We start from the raw sequence: 25,303 nt of genomic DNA on the forward strand, positions 1-25,303 counted from the left end.
GCCCTGTGTTAGTGATCACTGAAGTCCTCTTCAGAATGGACATTAACCTGAGCTCTGACTGACAGGAATTTATTCATGCAGGGCATTTTCGAAACTGATAGACTTTACACCATTTTCTCTTCATGAACTTTCTCTTCTCCCTGGTTTCCCAATGAAAATGTATTTCACAAGTGCCAAAAATACCATGAATTAGGTGTTTGGGGCTGAAACCTGAAATATGTTAGGCATCTTAAATATGTAACCAGAAAGTAGCTGCGGCCACCAATGACAGGTAAATAATGATGTTCCAATGGAGCCAGGAGACCAAGATTGTAGTCCCAACTCCAAAGGAGCCATAATTGCTCTCCTATCTCTGGAACCCATTCCCCTCCTCATTCAGCTGACCAACCTGTGCAGCTGGGAACTGTGCCAGTATCCCCTGGCTTGTTTGAGGACCAATTAATTCCTGGTGCTTCCCAGTCTGAGGGTGTACTGCTGACCCAAGTATTGGTCCAGAAATATAGCCTCCAGTGTCACAAATCTAAGAGAGCAGACAGTGAAAAATGGTTTGCAACTGCACTTTATTCATGTCTTACAAGATGGGCATACCTCCGAGAACCTGATCAATGGCTCAATTCCTTCAGGACATACGAACTGGACGACTCCTCAGCACAGAAAGAGTTTGCCCCCGTGACCTTTACAATCTAGGGAAATGGCAGTGAGGGGATGGAAAATGTTAGCAATTCAACAAACAGATCAAAGCAAGTAAACCTTGGACTACAACTTGCAGCCTCCGGTTTCAGGTGGGTGAATCTTCATTAGACCATGAGAATCACTGTTATGAGCTGAATGAGTACAGTGTTTCTTGTACTCTCTCTTTATTATGAAATATTTAAATGAATGTAACATGGCTGCTTCCAGTCACTGCTCCAGCTTGTTAATTAAATCTGTTGCAGTCTCGTAGTTGGGTGGCCAATGCAAGTGGGAAAACTGCCAGTTCTGCCGCCTATTGCCTTTCATTTCAACAGGCACCAGAAGAGAAAATTTCACAGCCATTGTTTCTCTCGCCCAGTGATCCACTGGAGCCTGCTTCTTTTGTTTGCTTTTCCTTTTCAGTGGCTCTGAACATTTTTGTACTCCTCTTTTAGTAGCTGTGCTCCAAACAGCTCTTCTAACTCAATCTCAGCTCCACCTCTGACACCATGTTACAAGCTCAATGAGTACTGTGCTACTTGTTTACTCTCTTTATTAAGAAATGAATGTAACATGGCTGCTTCTAGTCAGCGCCTCATGGCAGCGGACTCCTGACTACAGCAAGCCAGGGAGGACCTTTAGTACATGATTGCATTTCAAACCAAACAGCCATCTTGCTGTTCATCCAATCAAACAGCAATGACTTGGGTGGAGAATGAACACAGAGAGGTGGCAGTGGGAGGTTTTTTATTGAGGATGGGGAAGGGGGACAATCCTTTTTAACAATCTGGATCAGTGAGTTAATGTTGCCTCCCCAGCCTTTGGGTTTAATAACTTTACTGAGCCAGGAGTATACAGAAAACAAACTTCAATGCTGAACCTGTAAACAAATGTGATAAAAAAAAAATTTGCAGACTAACAATTTGCATTTAAATAGCACCTTCAAGTGTATTAAGATCTGGAATGTGCTACTTGAAAGACTGGTGGAATCAGATTCTATAGGAACTGTCAAAAAGACAATTGGTTAAAGTGTAAGAATCTGGCCAGGCCTCACCTGGCTCGCACTATTAGACTTTGACATTGGTGTTTTCTCCATCAATCCATTAAAGTTATTCTGCACACAATTTGTTTTTTCATGTGTTCGGCTGTCACCAACTTGCATGTTAAATACTTGAGTCTAGTGGCCTCAACACAGGTCCGGGAGAGGGCAGCAGAGGCTGCCTGTTAAAACGATGAATCAGCCCATGGAGCGAATAGTTATCTGAGGATAAAGAAATCTCAGGGTGGGAGTTTGACCTTAACCCTCAATTATTTTGCACCCATTAGAACTCAATCCCCTCAGTTTGCCGGCCTCCCTTTGGAATAATATTCCAGAATTCCCTTTGCTATTCAGGACGATAACCTGAGAAGAGAAGATGCAAGAGGAAAGTTTGTTGTTGAAAAGGTGGTGGAACAGATCACCGGGTGCATGGAGGTGGGTGGTGGGAAAAGGAACCTGAATGGGTTTCAAGAAGGAAGTCCAGCAGGTTCTGGTCAACAGCACACCAAGAAATGTATCAAAGATCCACAGTGGGTAAGAGGCTTCACTGGACCGAAGCTCCCTGATTGAAACTGTCACTGTGTTATATAAAATTTCGGATGCCCTTTCTAATGGCTCTTTACCTGGCTTTGTGTGGAATCTTACTTGATAATCTCCCTGTGAAGTGCCTTGTAGAATCATAAATGCTTACCACACAGAAATAGGCCATTCAGTGTGGACCATGCCTGCACCAGCTCCATGGAAAAGCTCTTCTATTCAGACCCAGCTCTTTCCCCACAGCCCTGTAAAGTAGTTCCCTTTAATTAAGAGTCCAATTGTCTTTTTGACAGTTCCTATAGAATCTGATTCCACCAGTCTTTCGAGTAGCACATTCCAGATCGTAATATACTTAAAGGTGCTATTTAAATGCAAACTGTTAGTCTGCAAGCTTTTTCTAAATCACATTTGCTTAAATAAAACACACCACATGTCAAAAAGTTAATTGCTTTACACTTGGATATATTTCTGTGGTGTGAGCGGGTGCTATATTAATGCAACTCTTTCACCTTATTTCTTTGTCACCACAATGTCAGATCTTGTACAGGCTGATGATACAATTATGGAAACATTAATCTGCTTGACCTCTCATTCGTCAGGGTATTGAGAGTGAGGTACAGTCATGTACTTACTGAGCAGGCTGCTCCAGAATGAAGTATAGGTTGCCATACCCGTCACTTCTCCTGGAGGAGCAGGGTTCTGTCGGCTAGTCTTTACTGTGAATTCATGGCCTGAGGCCTTGTTCACTGGACCGGTGACTTCAATATCCACGATGTGAAAATTCAACAGGCTACAGGGTCAGAAGGAATTTCAACTTAATTGAAAATCTAATTCAAAGGAAATTTGAAAATACCTTAATTACAGGATCCAGTTCTAGTCACACTGCACCCCGAACACTGGATCCAGCTCTGGTCACACTGCACCCCGAACACTGGATCCAGTTCTAGTCACACTGCACCCCGAACACTGGATCCAGTTCTCGTCACACTGCACCCCACACTGGATCCAGTTCTGGTCACACTGCACCTTGAACACTGGGTCCAGTTCTGGTCACACTGCACCTTGAACACTGGGTCCAGTTCTGGTCACACTGCACCCCGAACACTGGATCCAGTTCTGGTCACACTGCACCCCGAACACTGGATCCAGTTCGCGTCACACTGCACCCCGAACACTGGATCCAGTTCTGGTCACACTGCACCCCGAACACTGGATCCAGTTCTCGTCACACAGCACCTTGAACACTGGATCCAGCTCTGGTCAGACTGCACCTTGAACACTGGATCCAGTTCTAGTCACACTGCACCCTGAACACTGGATCCAGTTATAGTCACACTGCACCTTGAACACTGGATCCAGTTCTGGTCACACTGCACCTTGAACACTGGATCCAGTTCTGGTCAGACTGCACCTCGAACACTGGATCCAGTTCTGGTCAGACTGCACCTTGAACACTGGATCCAGTTCTGGTCACACTGCATCTGGAACACTGGGTCCAGTTCTGGTCACACTGCATCTGGAATACTGGATCCAGTTCTGGTCACATTGCATCTGGAACACTGGATCCAGTTCTGGTCACGCTACACCTTGAATCCAGCTCTAGTCACAATGCATCTTGAGCATCTCCCTTCTTGTTGTTGTGATGCACATTTGACACCTTCCCAATGGTTCCCTGGATATTCCCGCAGTTTCCCTCAGGATATGACCATTTCCCATTATGCAAATGGCTATGTTGAGGATTTTCCAGGGTGCAGGTGCAGGCAGGAGGTCACAGCGATGATGGATTGGTCTGATTTCCTTCACTCTACTATTAGCAACTGTGCCTTCAGCTACCTGGTGGGCCCTAGGTTCTGGAATTCCCTCGCTAAACCTCTCCACCTCTTTATCCTCCTTTAACACTCTCTTTAAAACCTTCCTCTCTGACCAAGTGTCTGGTTACCCCTTCCAATATCCCCTTATGTGGCTCAATGTCAGATTTTGTCTAGGAACACTGTGTGATACTGTGGGACATTTTACTATAAGTACACACTGTTGTTGTTTTGTGCCAACTTTATGATGGCCAGGTCTTCGTATTGACCAGATGTGAACGTCTGTGTGCAAAAAATACCTTATCAGGTCACGTGTCTTGAAAGGAGTGTGGCTGAGGGTGATGGAAAAGTAAGATTTCTCTTTGATAGTTCATAAATTTCCTGAACTGTCTTCAGTCTAAGGGTCTGTTGAGGTGAGAGGTGAGAGTGACTGCCCTTGACATCAAGGCCGCATTTGACTGAGTGTGGCATCAGGGAGCCCTAGCAAAACTGAAGTCAATGGGAAACAGGGGGAAACATCTCCACTGGTTGGAGTCGTACCTAGCACAAAGAAAGATGGTTGTGATTGTTGGAGCTCACCACCACCTTCTCAAGGGCGATTAGGGATGGGTAATAAATGTTGGCCCAGCCAGCGACCCCCACATCCCATGAATGACTAAAAAATAAAAAAAACCCAGCTCAATCAGGATGTGTGTAACTGAAGTGATTGACAAGGAAGATGAAAGGAAGATAAGGGATTGGAAAGAGTTTTTTTTAAATGAGAGTTCAGGATTTGACAGTCAGCTGAAAATCTCACTGTTAATTTATGGATTCACTGGTAAACACTGGTTTTGCCGACGATCTGTGTGCTTAATTATTGCAAATAACAGTTCTTATCAAATGTTCTTCGTGACTGTAATGGTGCCAATCTGATACTTTTCTTTGGCAATGGACATCAATCGGACTGAAAATTTACCTTGCTTGCAGTATCTCTGAAAGAGAACTCAATAACCCAGCCATGGGAATTACCTTGGGTCAGCTACCAGGCAGCCCTGCACCCGGTCAAAGCCCAAGTTGTGTCCGGCCATTGCTGCAGCAGCCATGGTGTTGACATTGTTGGGTGCAAGGGGGCACAGGTTCCTCACGGGGCCTTCGTACAGTACAGACCGCTGGCCCTTCAGGCTTTCCTTCAGCTCTTGCAGATGGCCCTGCAGGATGAAGCTGTCCGGATGTTTGCTCATTGTCACCTTCAGGGCCTGTAGGAAAGGGTAAAAGGTCAACTTCCAGATACGCTTGACCACTCAGGCCTTTCCAATGAGGCCTCTTGCTGCAGTGCATCATCTTTGCCGAGTGGTGTATTTGAGCAGGACACACAAAGGGGAGTCCGCACCTATTCTCTTACCTTTGGAAGCAATTATGGCTAATCCAACTCCCCGCCCTCTCACACACACTGTACCCCATCCAACTCCCCACCCTCTCACACACACTGTACCCCATCCAACTCCCCACCCTCTCACACACACTGTACCCCATCCAACTCCCCACCCTCTCACACACACTGTACCCCATCCAACTCCCCACCCTCTCACACACACTGTACCCCATCCAACTCCCCATCCTCACACACACACACTGTACCCCATCCAACTCCCCACCCTCTCACACACACTGTACCCCATCCAACTCCCCACCCTCTCACATACACTGTACCCCATCCAACTCCCCACCCTCACACACACACTGTACCCCATCCAACTCCCCACCCTCTCACATACACTGTACCCCATCCAACTCCCCACCCTCTCACACACACTGTACCCCATCCAACTCCCCACCCTCTCACACACACTGTACCCCATCCAACTCCCCACCCTCTCACACACACTGTACCCCATCCAACTCCCCACCCTCTCACACACACTGTACCCCATCCAACTCCCCACCCTCTCACACACACTGTACCCCATCCAACTCCCCACCCTCTCACACACACTGTACCCCATCCAACTCCCCATCCTCACACACACACACTGTACCCCATCCAACTCCCCACCCTCTCACACACACTGTACCCCATCCAACTCCCCACCCTCTCACATACACTGTACCCCATCCAACTCCCCACCCTCACACACACACTGTACCCCATCCAACTCCCCACCCTCTCACATACACTGTACCCCATCCAACTCCCCACCCTCTCACACACACTGTACCCCATCCAACTCCCCACCCTCTCACACACACTGTACCCCATCCAACTCCCCACCCTCTCACACACACACTGTACCCCATCCAACTCCCCACCCTCTCACACACACTGTACCCCATCCAACTCCCCACCCTCTCACACACACACTGTACCCCATCCAACTCCCCACCCTCTCACACACACTGTACCCCATCCAACACCCCACCCTCTCACACACACTGTACCCCATCCAACACTCCACCCTCTCACACACACACTGTACCCCATCCAACTCCCCACCCTCTCACACACACTGTACCCCATCCAACACCCCACCCTCTCACACACACACTGTACCCCATCCAACTCCCCACCCTCTCACATACACTGTACCCCATCCAACTCCCCACCCTCTCACACACACTGTACCCCATCCAACTCCCCACCCTCTCACACACACAAACTGTACCCCATCCAATTCCCCACCCTCTCACACACACACTGTACCCCATCCAACTCCCCACCCACACCCACACACACTCTATCCCATCCAACTCCCCACCCACATACACATGCACTGTACCCCAACCAACTCCCCACCCTCTCACATGCACACTATACCCCATCCAACACCCCACACACATACACACACACTATACCCCATCCAACTCCCCACCCTCTCACACACACTGTACACCATCCAACTCCCCACCCACACCCACACACACTCTATCACATCCAACTCCCCACCCACATACACACACACTGTACCCCATCCAACTCCTCACCCTCTCACACACACTGTACACCATCCAACTCCCCACCCACACACACATTGTACCCCATCCAATTCCCCACCCTCACACACAGACTGTACCCCATCCAAATCCCCACCCACACACACACAGTATCCCATCCAACTCCCCACCCTCACACACACTGTACCCCATCCAACTCCCCAACCTCTCACACACACACTGTACCCCATCCAACTCCCCAACCTCTCACACACACTGTACCCCATCCAACACCGCACCCACACACACACTATACCCCATCCAACTCACCACCCACACACACACTATACCCCAACCAACTCCCCACCCACACACACACTATACCCCATCCAACTCCCCACCGTCTCACACACACTGTACCCCATCCAACTCCCAACCTTCTCACACACACACTGTACAGCATCTAACTCCCCACCCTCTCACACAAATACTGTACCCCATCCAGCTCCCCACCCTCACACACCCTGTACCCCATTAAACTCCCGACCCTCTCACACACACTCTGTACCCCATCCAACTCCCCATCCACATACAGACACTGTACCCCATCCAACTCGCCACCCACATACACACACAATGTACCCCATCCAACTTCCCACCCTTTCACACACACACTGTACTCCATCCAACTCCCCACCCTCTCACACACACTGTACCCCATCCAACACCCCACCCACAAACACACACACTGTACCCCATCCAACTCACCACCTTCACACACACACTGTACCCCATCCAATGCCCCAACCTCACACACACACACTGTACCCCATCCAAATCCCCACCCTCTCACACACAATGTAACCCATCCAAATCCCCACCCTCTCACACACAGACTGTACCCCATCCAACTCCCCACACTCTCACACACACACTGTACCCCATCCAACTCCCCACACTCTCACACACACTGTACCCCATCCAACTCCCCACACTCTCACACACACTGTACCCCATCCAATTCCCCACCCGCAGATACACAGTATCCCATCCAACTCCCCACCCTCACACACACTGTATCCCATCCAAATCCCCACCCTCTCACACACTGTACCCCATCCAAATCCCCACCCTCTCACACACAATGTACCCTATCCAAATCCCCACCCTCTCACACACAATGTACCCCATCCAAATCCCCACCCTCTCACACACAGACTGTACCCCATCCAACTCCCCACCCTCTCACACACACACTGTATCCCATTCACCTCCCCAACCTCACACACACATTGTACCCAATCCAACTCCCCACCCACACACACTCTGTACCCCATCAAATTCCCCATGCACACCACGCACTCTATCCCATCCAACTCCCCACCCACATACACACGCACTGTACCCCATCCAACTCCTCACCTTCTCACACACACACTGTACCCCATCCAACTCCACACCCACACAGACACTGTACCCCATCCAACTCCCCACCCTCACACACACACTGTGCCCCATCCAACTCCCCACCCTCACACACACACACTAGCCCATCGGGCTCCTTACTCCTTCACATACTCTGTTGCTCCACCCCTCCACATTCAGATTATCTTCTTTTTCCTGTACATGCCTCAATTCACTTCTAACCTTCTAACCCAGTGAGACCTTAAGCTGTTCTTGGTGACTCTGGAACTATACATGTACAGTAAGAGAGAAATGAAGAAAAATCAACTTCTCTGTCCGCATTGAGGAGCTCTGCCTAGTTCTGGAACCCATGACTGCTCACCTTCAGTGTTCCTCTGTTGGCCATCTTTTGGATGTCTTGTGCCCCCCAGAGTGCCCCACTGGGTATATACAGCGTGTGTCCGTATCTCCTTGCTGCCTCGTGACATTTGGTGTCCACTTCCTGTTCGGCAAATGCTGTTGGAGACCCAATCTGTGAGCCAGGAAAGAGTTATTCCAGTGTGGAAAACGCTGGGAAATGCAATCATTCAGCAGGCCGTGCACTGGGCTGAAATGTACTTTTTGGGAGTTGTGCCTGTCTCCGGTGTTGGAATTTCTGAGCGACTGGGTGAGGAGTGATCAGCCTCTTTAACTGTTTTGTTTGTGAGTTTGAAAAGTGCTGCAGGTTCTTTCTCTTCTTTTTGGCTCGCACTTAATCAAAGAATTTACAGTACAGAAGGAAACCATTCAGCCCACTGAGCCGATACCTGTGCTGGATGTTTAACTAGATTTGTCTAATTCCATTTCCCTGTATGTTGTGATGTTGCCAATCTGCAAACCCTTGTTTGACATTCCCCAATCTCCCAATTGCCTGATGTGGAAACATTGCTTCTAACTGCAGCTGTAAAATCTCAGTGTCTCCTCTGTGGGTACTGATTCACAGCCAGTGGCAACAATCAATCACCTTCTCTGTGCCCCAGTGAGGTACGGCCTGTGGATACGTTGTCCGGTCACTCTTAGAGCCTTGTTTTGAACTTTGCCCAGGTCGAGTGGGTGGTCAGTGTCACATGATGACTGGAAGCATCCAACAGGCAGTCTCAGTCCAATTAGTCCGGGGCCAATGCTGCAAAACACTTACTGAGAGGAGCTTCACTTTTGGAAATTCCCTGCTTTTTGCCCCACATGGACAACTGTGTTATCATTTAACTGAAAGGCATTGTCTGGAATTCCCTCCCTGAACCATCTCCTCCACTTCACCTCCCTCTCCTCCGCTTTACCTCCCTCTCCTCCGCTTTACCTCCCTCTCCTCCACTTCACCTCCCTCTCCTCCACTTCACCTCCCTCTCCTCCACTTCACCTCCCTCTCCTCCGCTTCACCTCCCTCTCCTCCGCTTCACCTCCCTCTCCTCCGCTTCACCTCCCTCTCCTCCACTTCACCTCCCTCTCCTCCGCTTCACCTCCCTCTCCTCCGCTTCACCTCCCTCTCCTCCGCTTCACCTCCCTCTCCTTCACTTCACCTCCCTCTCCTCCAATTCACCTCCCTCTCCTCCGCTTCACCTCCCTCTCCTCTGCTTCACCTCCCTCTCCTCCGCTTCACCTCCCTCTCCTCCACTTCCCCTCCCTCTCCTCCGCTTCCCCTCCCTCTCCTCCGCTTCACCTCCCTCTCCTCCGCTTCACCTCCCTCTCCTCCGCTTCACCTCCCTCTCCTCCGCTTCACCTCCCTCTCCTCCGCTTCACCTCCCTCTCCTCCACTTCACCTCCCTCTCCTCCACTTCACCTCCCTCTCCTCCACTTCACCTCCCTCTCCTCCTTTCAGGCTTCCCTTTAAAACTCCACCTAATTGATGGAGCTTTTCATCACCCATCTTAATCTCGCCACTTCTAGTCCAATTTTGTGCTTTGATCCTGCCCCTGTTAGGTGCTTTCCAATGTTTCTCATTGTTGAAGATCCTGTTAATTGTTGTTGTCACCCATGGGGTGTTCTTTAAGGAATGAGAGTTAAGGATTTCAACAAGGGGCAAAGAGAGGAACAGGGTTTTATCTGCACCTCCTCCTACCACTCCACTCTTCACTCAAAGAAAGTTACTTTTATTCTGTGTCCTATGGACTCCATTAAAAGCTACCAACGAATTGAATCACAGACTCTTTACAGTACAGAAGGTGGCCATTCGGCCCATCGAGTTTGCACTGGCTCTCTGAAAGAGCATTCCCCCTAGTCCCACTCCCCTGCCTTATCTCCGTAACGCTGCACACTCTTCTTTTCAGGTAGCGATCCAATTCCCTTTCAAATACCTCGATCGAACCTGCCTCCACCACCCTCTCACAGTTCGTTCCAGACTCCAACAACCCTCTGGGTGAAAATGTTTTTCTCTCACATCACTTTTTCTCCTTTTGCCAATTATTTTGAATCTGTACCCTTTAGTTCTTGATGATGTCTTGAGTCGGAACAGTTTCTCACTATTTACCCTGTCCATACCCCTCAGGATCTTGAATACCTCTATCAAGTCTCCTCTCAGCCTTCTTTTCTCCAAGGAAAACAGTCCCAACATCTCCAATCTATCCTCATAGTTACAGGTCTTTATGCTGCGAATCATTCTTGTGAACCTCCTCCGTACTCTCTCCAATGCCTTCACATTCTTCCTCAAGTATGGTGCCCAGAACAGGATGCAGTCCTCCAGATGAGGCCTAACTAATGTCTTATACAATTTCAACATGACCTCCTTATTCTTCTACTCAATGCCCCTATTAATAAAGCCTAAGATGCTACCTACTTGATTTCCTGGTCTCTCAACATGCCCTGCCATCTTCAAAGACCTATGTACGTATACACCGAGGTCCCTCTGTTCCTGCACCTTCTTCAGACTCTCTCCCTCTATTTTATACTGTCTCACCATATCTTTCCTGCTAATATGAATCATCTCACACTTCTCTGCATTGAACTTCATCTGTCACTTGTCTGCCTAATCCACCAACATGTCTATGTCCTTTTGAAGTTCAAGACAATCCCCATCACAGTTCACAACATTTCCAATCTTCGTATCATCCACAAATTTTGAAATCATGCCCTGCACACCACAGTCTAAATCATTAATATATAACAGGAAGAGAAGGGTCCCAACACTGATCCCTGGGGAACTCCACAACAAACCTTCCTCCAACCTAAAACACAACCATTTATCTTTACTCTTTGTTTCCTGACACTCAGCCAAATGCTTATCCAAGTGCCTACTTTCCCTTTTATTCCATGAGCTAGAATTTTGTTCACAAGTCTGTTGTGTGGCACTGGATCAAATGCCTTTTGAAAATATAAATACACCACATCAACAGTGTTTCCTTTATCAACCGTCTCAGTTACCTCCTTATAAAAACTGCAGTTTAGTTAGTTAAACCTGATTTTCCCTTAAGAAACCCATGCTGGCTTTCCTTAATTATTCTGTTCTTGTCTTATTGACTGTTGATTTCGTCCTGAACTCTCGTTTCCAGAAGTTTCCCTACCACTGAAGTCAAACTGACTGGTCTGTAGTTGCCGGCTTTATCCTTGCACACCTTTTTGAACACGGGTATAACATTCGCAGTTCTCCAGTCCTCTGGCACCTCCCCTGTGTCTAAGGAAGACTGGAAGATTATCACTAGTGCCTCTGCAGTTTCCACCCTCAGTATCCTGGGATGCATCTACAATGGCAAACTTACCATACAATCTGCATGTTTGAGGAACTCCTCACCATATTCCTTTATTATCCGAGGATGAGCAACTTCGACAATAAGGTCAGCGCATCTGGAGAAGGGAAACAGCCAATAATCGTGGCCCTGGACAACAATGTGAAATCCATCAAACTGCAAAAAGCTCCCTTGCTGTTTTTCTAATTCCTTCACCGTGAAGACAAGAATCTGAGGCAAGGTCTGAGATGGATCCTCCTTGCTCTTGGGAGGAAGGCAGACCAATAAAACAAGTGATCACGAGATTACACAAATCCCGGCATAGCAAGGCGCTGGGTTTCGCCACCCCTTGCCCCTTCATTTCCCGGGTACTGAGGACAGGATGCTCTTGGCAGGTTGATCTGAAGGTCCATTGAACCAAATTCTCAGGACTTTGTTCAGCCCCATGTCTCTCTGCTCACACAGTCTGCTTTTTAAACTTGTCTACAGAACATTTCTTCTCTCCATCTCCCATTTTGCCATCAACTGTTTTGTCTTCTGCCCAGTTAGTCTCATCTTTCAACCCCTCCACCCTGCTAGCCCTCATTCTGGTAAATCACCTTTACACCCTTTCCAAGGCTCATGATATCCTCCTGTTGCCCAGTACTGACTACAATACTCCAGCTGGGGGCTGCACCATTCCTCTTATATGAAAGTGAGATCACTCACCTCTCAACAAACTTGTTCAGATCCTCCAGCTGCAGCTCCTTTCGGACTCTCCCTTCCATCTTTTTCGGGTTTCTGTTCCACACAAAGGCCAGTTCAATACCATGTTGATGCCCTTCTTCCTCAATCATCTCTGTCAGGTACTGACCTGCCAGGTATGAAGAGAGATGAGTTCGAGCTTATATACTCTTCAACATCACTAAAGCTCTGCAAATATCAAGACTGAGTGAGACATCCTATCTTCAGGATATCATCTGAATAGGAGGTATCCAGAGATTCCCCTGGAAAGACAATCAGAGTGACCCCATTAAACAGGGGAGTTCTCCCTAGTGTCCGGGCCAACATTTATTCTTGAACCAACTTCACTAAAACAGATAGTTATTATCACATTGCTTTTTGGGGGAGCCTGCTTTACCTATGAGACCTGAAGAGAGGGAGAAAAGAGGACCAGCGCTTACCTTTGGGTGTGAGGTGGGCCTGAAGGTGGAACACAGCTGGGAGCAGATGAATAAAGCCTGAGGGGAGTGAGGCCTAGGACACTTACCTTCAGGAGTGAGGCAGACTCAGGACTAGGAGTGCCTTAAGTTTGAAAAAAGAAGTGAACAGTAACAAAACAGCAAAGTCGTAATTTGATTGGCTTGTGAGTATTGCTGCTTGTGGAGTGTAAAGAACGTTTATGATATTAACTATTAACAATAAGCAACAAGTGAGCAGCTGGTCATTCTTATCTTTTATTTTTAAGGTTTATTACCATGAGTAAGATGGACTAAGTGTTGGAAAGGTCTATCAGTACAGTATTAGTAAGGTTTATTAATAGTTGTAAGTTTCATTGGTATTGGTAAAGGTTTGTTGGTATTGGTAAGGTTTTTTTTTACCAGCAGTAAGGTTCATCTGCAGTAACCAAGTTATAGTCAATAAATAGAGAAATTGTAGGGCTGCTCCAACCTCAAGTGTGCCCACCCTGTGCTACATGGGAACTCCAGGACACGTCCCTGTCCTGGATAACCATTTGTGCAGGAAGTGTTGTTAGTTGCAGCATCTTAAGCTCTGGGTTTCAGAACGTGAGCAGCAGCTGGCGTCACTATGGAGTATCGTGAGGTTGAGAGCTACGTAGATAGCGTGTTTATCGATGCGGTCACCCTGCAGTTTAAGAATATGCACAGAGAGAGGGAGTGGGTGACCATCAGGCAGTCGAAAAGAAACAGGCAGGTAGTGCAGGGGTCCTCGGGTTACATCCCACTCTCCGACCCTGGAGAGCTCTGAATACTGATGAGAGTGAAGGTTCATCGGGTGAATGCAGCCGGAGCCAAGTCCATGGTAACATGGGTGGCTCACGTGTACAGGGGGGAACAAGGAAGATTGGAAGAGCAATAATGATAGGTGATTCGATAAGTTATGGGAATAGATAGGCATTTCTGTGGCCTCAGACGTGAATCCAGGATGGTGTGTTACCTCCCTGGTGCCAGGGTCAAGGGTGTCACTGAGCGGTGACAGAACACCCTGGCTTAAAGAGGGAGAGGAATGGCACCTTAACATTCCTGGTTACAGGGTTTTCAGCCAAGATAGAGAGGGGGATAAAAAAGGAGGGGGAGATGGCAATTTTGGCCAAAGAAACAATCACAGCTGTGAGGAGGAATGATATGTTTGAAGGACCATCACATTAGGTCATATGGATTGAGTGAAAGAACGACAAAAGGGACAGCCACACTCTCAGGAGTATATGATAGACCTCAACAGTTGGAGGGGTGTAGAAGAGCAAATATGTAGGCAAATCTCTAAGAAGTGCAAAACGATTGAGCAGTAATATGAACATGCATACAAACATACAAAATGGGAGCAGGAGTAGGCCCCTCAGCCCCTCGAGCCTGCTCCGCCATTCAATAAGATAATGGCTGATCTGATTGTAACCTCAACCCCACATTCCTGCCTACCCCAGGTAACCTTTCACCCCCTTGTTAATAAAGAATCTATCTGTCTCTGCCTTAAAAATATTCAATGACTCTGCTTCCACTGCCTTTTGAGGAAGAGAATTCCAAAGACTCACGAACCTCTGAGAGAAAAAAATTCTCCTCATCTCCGGTTTAAATGGGCGACCCATTATTTTTAAACAGTGATCCCTAGTTCTAGATTCTCCCACAAGAGGAAGCATCCTCTCCACATCCACCCTGTCAAGACCACTCAGGATCTTAAGGGTTTCAATCAAGTCACCTCTTACTCTTCTAAACTCCAATGGATACAAGCCTCGCCTGTCAAACCTTTCCTCATAAGACAACCCAACCATTCCAGGTATTAGTCTGGTAAACCTCCTCTGAACTGCTTCTAATGCATTTACATTTTTCCTTAAATAAGGGGATCAGTACTGTACACAATACTCCAAATGTGGTCCCGCCAATGCCCTGTACAACTGAAGCATAACCTCCCTACTTTTGTATTCAATTCCCCTCATAATAAATGATAATAGTTAGGGGATTTAACTAACCCAACATTAACTCAGGAAGATTCAGTGTGAAAGGAATTGAGGGAACAGAATTCTTGAGTTGTATACAGCAGAACCTTGTTTGGTCAGTATGTAGCAAATCCAACCTGAGAGGGTACAGTTCAGGACTTAGTTTTAGGAAATGAAGCTGGGCAGGTGGAAGGAGTGGCAGTGGGAGAACATTTAAATGGTAGTGATCATAATTCAGTTAGTTTTAACATAGTTATGGAAAAGGACAAAAATAGAACAGGAGCTAAAATTCTAAATTGGACTTTGGCCAAGTTTACTAAGCTGAGGAGTGATTTAGCAAGAATGGACTGGAAACAGCTTATTGAAGGTAAATCAGTGTCCGAGCAGTGGGAGCATTCAAAGGTGAGATTCCAGAGATTCAGGTTAAACATGTTCCCACAAAGAAAAAGGGTGGATGGCCAAATCTAGAGCCCCCGCATGGTCAAGGAACTTACAGGGTGGGACAAGGCAGAAAAGGAAAACTTATGTCAGACACCGAGAACTCAATACTACAGAAAGCCAAGAGGAGTATTATAGTAACTATGGTTTTATTTAGTGTGTGATATAACTTTAAGGATAATGCTTGGTAAGGAAGATCACATGATCTTTCGTACCCAATAGGAGAGTAGCGCAGGCTGCCTCAGTAGTTAGTTGTGTAGAGATAGAGTTGGAGTTGAAAGCACACGTGTAGTTGCTGCTGGGTACCTTGTAAATAATCTTAAAGTTTCCTCCCAAGAAGTGTCTGCAGATAAACTCTATCAATAGTCCCAACTCAGCCACCACACACAACAAGTATAGAAAGAGGAGGAGAGAAATCAAAAAGGACATTAGGAAAACAAAGAGTTGGCATGGAAGAATATTGGCAAATAAAATCAAGGAGAACCCAAAGGTGTTTTCTCAATACATTAAGAGTAGGGGGATAACTAAGGGGAGAGTAGGCCCCTTAAAGGCCAAAAAGGTAACCTATGTGTCGAGGTGGAAGACTTGGGTACATACTTAATGAATACATCGCGCCTGTCTTTACAAAAGAGGGGGATGATGAGACATTGTAGTTAAGGAGGAGGAGTGTGGAATATTGGATGTGATAAACACAGGGAGAGAGGAAATTTCGAGGGAGAGAGATAGTATTAAGGGGATTGCCATCCTTGAAAGTGGATAAGTCATCAAGGCCGGGTGTAATGTACCCTGGACTGTCAAAATAAGCCATGGAGGAAATAACAGATGCTGTGACCATCATTTTCCAATCCTCACAGGATACAGGTGTTATGCCAGGGGATTGGAGGACTGCAAATGTTGTATCTTTATTGAAAAATGGAGCAAGGGATAGACCGATTAATTACAGGCCAGTGACCTCAGTAGTGGGCAAATTATTGGAATCAATTCTGAGAGACAGGATAAACTGTCACTGAGAAAGGCTCAGAGTGATCCAGGACACTCAGCATGGATTTATTAAGGGGAGATTGTGTCTGACTAACTTGATTGCATTTTTTGAAGAGGTAATGAGGAGCATTGATGATGGTAGTGCAGGTGGCCTACATGGATTTTAGCAAGGCTTTTGTCAAGGTCTCTGTCAGGAAAATATAATAATTTTCATAATATTATTGGAATTTATTGTAAGGATAGGAATAGTGTGTGTGTGTGTGTCTGTGTGTGTGTCTGTGTGTAGGACTTAAGGCTTTGATGTGTCAGAAGAGAAGCTAGGTTTGACATGTTAATTAGGTAAACATGGTTGAAGTTGCAGAATGTGAGGTGTAGAAGGAAAATTTGCATTTTTAGATAGACCCGAGTAGTGAATTTCAAAGAGATGGTAAGGTGTGACACCTAGCCAACAGAGGCAAAGCCAAACACCGTGTTTATTTTTCCCAAAGATTACTGATAAAATTGAGTACTACGAAAGATTTTTATTATTAGAAAGGTAAAGTCCAAAGACATATTGAAACAATGAGATTTACATTAAAAAGGGAGAAACATGTCTAAAAGGTTATGCGTAAGGGGAGAAGGCATCTAACACAAGTGTGAAAAGCCCCCAGCATCTAAGCCTCAAGCTGCTGTCTACAAGGAACTGAAACTGAGAAAAACTCATTTTGAATTTGACTGTCCAGGGGGTGTACTTTGCCTGGGTCTGTTTAAATCTATGAGTTTTATTGTTGCTTTAACGGAGGTGTAACTGGGAGTTAGATTAACTAGGAGAGCTAGGAGTTATCATAGTAGTAATTTGTAAGCCTATGTATGAAATTAAAATCATTTTTCTGTCAATAAAGGTTTAATTTAGTTTTGTAAGAAACCTATAAGACTCGGTGGTCTTATTACTACTGAATTCAAGGTACACATCTCAAAATAAATACAAATTATAAAATAGTTGTGGTGGTTGTTTCAAGTTTCCCTCTGGGATTTGAACAGCTCAGCATTTACCATCTGCTGTGCCATAACACTCTCACATGGCAGACTGGTTAAAAACACAAAAGCCTATGGGATCCAGGGGCATGTAGTAAGCTGAGGGGAGCTGGTGTAGTGGTGTTGTTACTGGACTAGTAATCCAGAGACCCAGGGTAATGCTCTGGGGACCCAGGTTTGAATCCCACCACAGCAGATAGTGAAATTTGAATTCAGTAAAACAATCTGGGGTTAAAATGATGACCATGAAACCATTTACAATTGTCATAAAACCCATCTGGTTCACTAATGTCTTTTAGGGAAGGAACCTGCCGTCCTTACCTGGTCTGGCCTACAAGTGACTCCAGACCCACAGCAATGTGGTTGACTCTGAACTGGCCTAGCAAGCTACTCAGTTCTCAAGGGCAATTAGGGATGGGCAATAAATGTGAGCCTAGCCAGCAATGCCCCCATCCCATGAATGAATAAAAAAATACAAAATTAGCTCAGTGGCAGGAAACAAAGGGGAATGGTTGACAGGTGTTTTTGCAACTGGAAGGCTGTTTCCTGTGGTGTTTCGCAGGGTTCAGTATTAGGTCCCCTGCTTTTTGCGGTATATATTAATGATTTGGACATAAATGTAGGGGGCACAATCAAGAAGTTTGCAGATGACACAAAAATTGGCCGTGTGGCTGATTGTGAAGGTGTGGACTGCAGGGAGATATCAATGGACTGGTCAGATGGGCAGAAAATTGGCAAATGGAATTCAGCCCAGAGAAGTGTGATGTGATGCCTGAGAGGTTTCGAGGAAGTGAGGGACTTTGGAATGCATCCTGAAGGTAGGCAGGACAGGTTGATAAGGTGGTTAGGAAGGCGTGTGGAATACTTTCCTTTGTTAGTCGAGGTATAGAATATAAGAGCAGGGAGGTTATGCTGGAACTATATAAAACATTAGTTAGGCCACAGCTTGAGTACTGTGTGCAGTTCTGGTCACCACATTACAAAAAGGATGTAAGGGGGTACCTGGAGAGGGTACAGAGGAGATTTATGAGGATGTTACCAGGACTGGAAAAATGCAGCTATGAGGAAAGATTGGATAGACTAGAGCCTGTGGTTTTCCTTGGAACAGAGGAGGCTGAGGGGAGAACACAACAGGAGTAGGAGTAGACCACAAGGCCTATGGTCGTGGCTGATCTTGAGCTTGAACTCCATTTTGCTGCCTGCTCCCCATACCCCTTAATTTCCTCAATTCCCAAAAATTTGTCTATCTCAGTCTTAAATATATTCAACAATGGAGCATCCACAACCCCCTGGGGTAGAGAATTCTGAAGAATTATAACCCTTTCTGTGACGAAATTTCTCCTCATTTCAGTCCTAAATGATCGGCTCCTTCCCCTGAGGCTGTGCTCCTGTGTTTTAGATTCGCCGACCAGTGGAAACAATCTCTCAGTGTCTATCCTGTCAATCCCCTTCGGAAAATTATATGTTTCAATGTGATTGTCTCTCGTTCTTCTAAACTCCAGAGAATCTAAGCCCAATTTACTCAGTCTCTCATCATAGGACAACCCCCTCATCCCAGGGACCAATCTAGTGAACGTTTGCTGCACCGTCTCCAGTACAAGCATATCCTTCCTTAAAGGTGGAGACCAAAACTGCACGCAGTACTCCAGATGTGGTCTCACCAAAACCTTGTACAACTGTAGCAAGACTTTTTTATTCTTGATTTCCAATCCCCTTGCAATAGAGGCCAACATGCCATTTGCCTTCCTAATTGCTTGCTGTACCTGCCTGTTAACTTTTTGCATTCCTTGTACAAACACAACCAAGTCTCTTTGAACATCGAGACTTGCAAGTTTCACACCTTTTTATAAAATATTCTGCTTTGCTATACTTATGATCAAAGCGAATAACTTCACACTTCTCTACATTATACCCCATCTTCCATCTTGTTGACTGCTCTCTTAACCTGCTTATATCTCTTTGCAGCCTCTCTGTGTCCTCCCCACAGCTTACTTTCCCACCTAGTTTTGTAACATCAGCAAACTTAGATACATTACTCTCTGTCTCTTCATCGAAGTCATTAATATAGATTGTAAATAGCTGAAGCCCCAGCACTGATCCTTGCAGCGCTCCACTATTCACTGTCTGCCAACTTGAAAAAACCCTGTTTATGCCCACTCTCTGCTTTCTATCCGTTAACCAATCCTCTACCCATACTAAAATATTACCCCTAACTCCTTGAGCCCTTACCTTGCCAATTAACCTTTTGTATGGCTCCTTATCAAATGCCATTTGGAAATCCAGGTACACTACATCTACTGGTTTCCCTGTATCTACCCTACTAATTATATCCTCAAAAAACTGAAATAAGTTGTTAAACAGAATTTCCCTTCAGTAAAACCATGTTGACTTGTTCTCATCATACCATGCTTTCTAAGTGCATTGTTAAGATCTCCTTAATAATAGATTCCAGTATTTTCCCAACAACTGATGATTGACTAACTGGCCTGTAGTTCACTGTTTTCTCTCTGCCTCCCTTCTTGAAAAGCAATAAAACACTTGCCAACTTCCAATCTAATGGGACCATTCCCAAATCTAAGGGATTTTGGAAAATCATAGCTAACGTATCCACTATATCTGGAGCTATCTCGTTTAGAACCTGAGGGCCATCAGGTCCTGGGGATTTGTCAGATTTTAGTCCCTTAAGTTTCTCCAATTTGTTTTCCCTGCTGATAGTAATTTTCTTAATTTCCTCACTCTTTCTTGGGAGATTTGATTGAAGTGTAAAGGTTGCGAGAGGCATGGAGAGAGTGGTTGGGAAGGACCTGCTTCCCTTAGCAGAGAGGTCAGTGACTAGGAGACATAGATTTAAAGTAGAAGGATTAGAGGAGAGGTGAGGAAAATTGTTTTCACCCAGAGGGTAGTAAGGGTCTGGAACTCACTGCCTGATAGGGTAGTAGAGTCAGAAACTCTCAACTCATTTACAAGAAACTTTTTCTCTTTCTCTCAAGTGCTAAGGAACGCAAGCTCCAACAACTCATCGACACCAACACCCATCTGGGACCCTCCACCCCTGCTTGTCCCTCCGTCCTCACCCCATCTTCCAATCCCAGCCCCAGCCGCGTATTCACTATACCCCCTGACCTTCCCCTCTCCGATGCTGAACGTTCAGTGCTCAGCAAAGGACTTAGTTTCATATCCTTACGCCCTCATCTCAATGAATTTCGGGCTCGGCATGATGCTGAACTCTTCTTCTGCCGTCTTCGTCTCCGTGCTCACTTCTTTGGGCAGGAGTCCTCTCCCCGTTCAACGGATCCTTTCACCCACCTCCAATATTAGCCGTCTCAATTTCTCTGCTCCTCTCACCCATTCTAATCTGTCTCTCTCTGAACTCACTGCACTCCGTTCTCTCAGGTCCAACCCCAACATTGTCATCAAACCTGCTGACAAGGGTGGTACTGTTGTTGTCTGGCGCATTGACCTCTACCTCGCAAAGGCTGAGCGTCAACTCGCAGACATTTCCTCCTACCTCTCCCTGGACCATGACTCCACCACAGAACATCAAGCCATTGTTTCCAGGACTGTCACTGACCTCATCTCCTCTGGAGATCTTCCTCCCACAGCTTCCAACTTGATAGTCGCCCAACCTCGGACGGCCCGCTTCTACCTCCTACCCAAAATCCACAAACAGAACTGTCCTGGCAGACCGATCGTGTCAGCCTGTTCCTGCCCCACGGAACTCATTTCTCGTTATCTTGACTCCATTCTCTCTCCCCTTGTCCAGTCCCTTCCCACCTACATCCGTGATTCCTCTGACACCTTACATCACATCAACAATTTCCAGTTCCCTGGCCCCAACCGCTTCTTCTTCACCATGGATGTCCAATCCCTCACACCTCCATCCCCCACCAGGATGGTCTGAGGGCCCTTAGCTTCTTCCTTGAACAGAGGCCCCAACAATCCCCATCCACCACTACTCTCCTCCATCTGGCTGAACTTGTTCTCACACTGAACAATTTCTCCTTTAACTCCTCTCACTTCCTCCAAATAAAAGGTGTGGCTATGGGTACCCGCATGGGCCCCAGCTATGCCTGTCTCTTTATGGGGTATGTGGAACATTCCTTGTTCCAGTCCTACTCCGGCCCCCTCCCACAACTCTTTCTCCGGTACATCGATGATTACTTCGGTGCTGCTTCATGCTCTCGTCGGGACCTGGAAAAATTTATTAATTTTGCTTCCAATCTCCACCCCTCCATCATTTTCACATGGTCCATCTCTGACACTTCTCTTCCCTAACCTCTCTGTCTCAAGTTCTGATGATAGACTGTCCACCAATATCCATTACAAGCCTACCGACTCCCACAGCTACCTAGACTACAGCTCCTCACACCCCGCTTCTTGTAAAGACTCCATCCCATTCTCTCAGTTCCTTCGCCTCCATCGCATCTGTTCTGATGATGCTACCTTCAAAAACAGTTCCTCTGACATTTCCTCCTTCTTCCTTAACCGAGGTTTTCCATCCACGGTGGTTGACAGGGCCCTCAACCGTGTCCGGCCCATATCCCGCGCATCCTCCCTCACGCCTTCTCCTCCTTCCCAGAAACATGATAGGGTCCCCCTTGTCCTCACTTATCACCCCACCAGCCTCCACATTCAAAGGATCATCCTCCGCCATTTCCGCCAACTCTAGCATGATGCCACCACCAAACACATCTTCCCTTCACCCCCCCGATGGCATTCCGTAGGGATCGTTCCCTCCGGGACACCCTGGTCCACTCCTCCATCACCCCCTACTCCTCAACCTATGGCACCTCCCCATGCCCACGCAGAAGATGCAACACCTGCCCCTTCACTTCCTCTCTCCTCACCGTCCAAGGGCCCAAACACTCCTTTCAAGTGAAGCAGCATTTCACTTGCATTTCCCCTAACTTAGTCTACTGCATTCGTTGCTCCCAATGCGGTCTCCTCTACATTGGAGAGACCAAACGCAAACTGGGCGACCGTTTTGCGGAACACCTGCGGTCTGTCCGCAAGAAAGACCCAAACCTCCCTGTCGCTTGCCATTTCAACACTCCACCCTGCTCTCTTGCCCACATGTCTGTCCTTGGCTTGCTGCATTGTTCCAGTGAAGCCCAACGCAAACTGGAGGAACATCACCTCATCTTCCGACTAGGCACTTTACAGCCTTCCGGGCTGAATATTGAATTCAACAACTTTAGATCTTAAACTCCCCCTCCCCCCATCCCCACCCCGTTTCTCTCCCCCCCCCACCCGCCTTTTTTTTCAATAATTTATATAGATTTTTCTTTCCCCACCTATTTCCATTATTTTTAAATCTAAAACTAAAACCTCGTTAGTCTGTCCACCCCACCCCCACTAGAGCTGTACTTTGAATATCCTGTCTTCCATTCTTAATTAGCACTTTTCTTAGACAAATATCACCACCTTCAACACCTCTTTGACCCTTTTGTCTGTGACATCTTTTGATTCTCCACAATCACCACACCCTCAACGTCTCTCTCTCCACCCCCCCCCGCCACCTTAAACCAGTTTATATTTCTCCCTTCTCCTAACTATGCTTCAGTTCTGCCGAAGGGCCATGAAGGCTCGAAACGTTAACTGATTTCTTCTCCGCCGATGCTGCCAGACCTGCTGAGTTTTTCCAGGTAATTCTGTTTTCATTTAAAAGGTGTCTGGATATGCAGCTGAAGTCTCCCCAGGGCTACGGACCAAATGCTAGAAAATGGGATAAGGCTGATGGCTCATTTTTTGGCCAGTAAAGACGTGATGGGCAGAATGGTCTCCTTCTGTGCTGTAAATTTTACAACATTTGAATTTTCTAAATATCTGAAAGGGAAGAATGTGCAGAGATGTTGGAAGGGGGCAGGGAGTGGCATTAGGTGAATTGCTCCTTATGAGAGCCAGAACAGACACAATGGGCAGAATGGCCTTCTTCTGTGCTGTAACCATTCTATGATTCTACAAATTGGTTGCCACGTTTCCGACATTCCAACAGTTGACTGCACTTCAAGAGAACTTAATTGGCTGTGCAGTCTTTGGGATGTCCTGAGGATGTGAGAAAGTGCTGGAGAGATTTAACCCTTTTTTCTGTCCAACCAACATGGCAGTTGAGGCCCAGTTGGTAGCATTTTACTTACCTCTGAGTCACAATGTTCCACGTTCAAATCCCATTCTAAAGCTTGAGCACAAATCCCTAGGTTCACACTCCTGTGTAGTACTGAGGGAGTGCTGTACTGACAGAAGTACTGTCTTTCAGATGAGATGTTAAACTGAGACCCTATCTTCCTGCTAGAGGTGGATGTCAAAGATCCCATTGCCCTATTTCAAAGAAGAGCAGGGGTGTTATCCCCAGTATCCTGACCCATATTTATCCCTCAATCAACATCACTAAAAACAACTTCTTTGATCATTATCATCTCGGTGTTTGTGCAATCTTCCCTGTGTGCAAATTGGATGCTGCGTTTTCTACAAGAGTGACAATATTTCAAAAGAACTTTGTTGGCTGTGAAATTCTTTGGGGATGTCCTGAGGATGTGGAAGGTTACCTGAAAATGCCAACCTACCTAAGTGACCAAAACCGATGATCCCAATTCTCCGAAGCTTGCCCTCTTGAGCCATTTGCAACCTCTGGTATGATCCTGCTCCTGAGCTCTCTCTCCTGAAAGACACAGTCAGAGGGGGAATGTGGAGGCTTTTATATTTGTATTTTGAGGGTGGGTGCATTTCTCAGGTGAACTCTGATTTCCCTGGTCTCACTTGAATTGTTTCCAAGTCCCACAACAGCCTGTTGGTCAAGGTGAGGGAATCTCACTCGATGTTGTCAAATTTAAATGGCAGCTCGTGGGTCTCTGCTGTTGCCAGCACAGAGATATTGGCGAATTTATATTAACAACAGGCTGTGTTCACTCCGGCCAGCGATTGCTGAACATGGGAGTATCAAATCCACATGGTCTAGGCTTGCTTGGAGCCCACTTCACAATGCCTCACACAAATACATTGCTATTTGTGGGAGCTTGCTGTGCACAGATTGGCTGCTATGCTTCCTACATGACAACAGCAATGTGCCTGGTGAGCTGCCGTGCAAAAAATTGAAAGGTATCGTGCACTGAATCATGCCTTGCATGAAGAAAACTTTCAGGAAATGTTGATTAATACTTTCTGAAGTAGTTCATTGGCTGTAAAACACTTTGGGGGGTGTTGTGAGATTGTAAAAGGTAATTCCGAAATATGTCTTTCCTTACACTTGTGTCAACAAAACGTAGCTCTAATTCAGAACCTGAAATGAAACTGCCAAACATAACACAAAACCTTAATAATGACCAGCACAAACCTCAGCAATGAATGATGAGCTGGAATTTCCCACACTCCGAACCCTCAGCTTCTTCCAGAATCACGAGGACTGTATAAAGGTTTGGAAACTGCAGAGATGGACTTTAACCCAGTAAGTTAATAATAAATTGGCATGGTGATAGAACAGCGGTCACGTTGTTTATTTAGTTTGCTGACTGCTTGCCTCCATCTCCCACTGTTGTGTGTGATCACAGTCCCCTCTCTTCATTGACTGCTTGAGTTGTGTGTGTGCTTGGACATAGTCCTGGTGGTTTCACTACATAGCTTTCTACCACGCAACCATCCCACATTCCCCACCTTGGATGCT

The 25,303-nt window shown here is 46.5% G+C and overlaps 1 protein-coding gene across 2 annotated transcripts; it reads right to left on the bottom strand.

The window, feature by feature from the left end:
• Window positions 1-549: 549 nt before the first annotated feature.
• Window positions 550-24,460, bottom strand: aspdh (aspartate dehydrogenase domain containing). Of its 2 annotated transcripts, none has more exons than XM_078565389.1 (7): window positions 24,210-24,460; window positions 12,771-12,915; window positions 12,096-12,180; window positions 8,750-8,899; window positions 5,065-5,291; window positions 2,881-3,038; window positions 550-683 (listed from the first exon to the last, which is right to left on the bottom strand). In XM_078565389.1, exons 1-7 carry the CDS (start codon window positions 24,367-24,369, stop codon window positions 646-648), a joined length of 963 nt encoding a protein of 320 aa, XP_078421515.1. In that variant the 5' UTR covers window positions 24,370-24,460; the 3' UTR covers window positions 550-645. The 2 variants fall into 2 exon arrangements, with proteins under 2 accessions (XP_078421515.1, XP_078421516.1); XM_078565390.1 differs by lacking the exon at window positions 24,210-24,460 and adding an exon at window positions 13,226-13,346.
• Between the last annotated feature and the right edge of the window lie 843 nt (window positions 24,461-25,303).

The sequence above is a fragment of the Cetorhinus maximus genome, chromosome 20 (assembly GCF_964194155.1).
Source record: "Cetorhinus maximus chromosome 20, sCetMax3.hap1.1, whole genome shotgun sequence".
Lineage (NCBI taxonomy): Eukaryota > Metazoa > Chordata > Chondrichthyes > Lamniformes > Cetorhinidae > Cetorhinus > Cetorhinus maximus.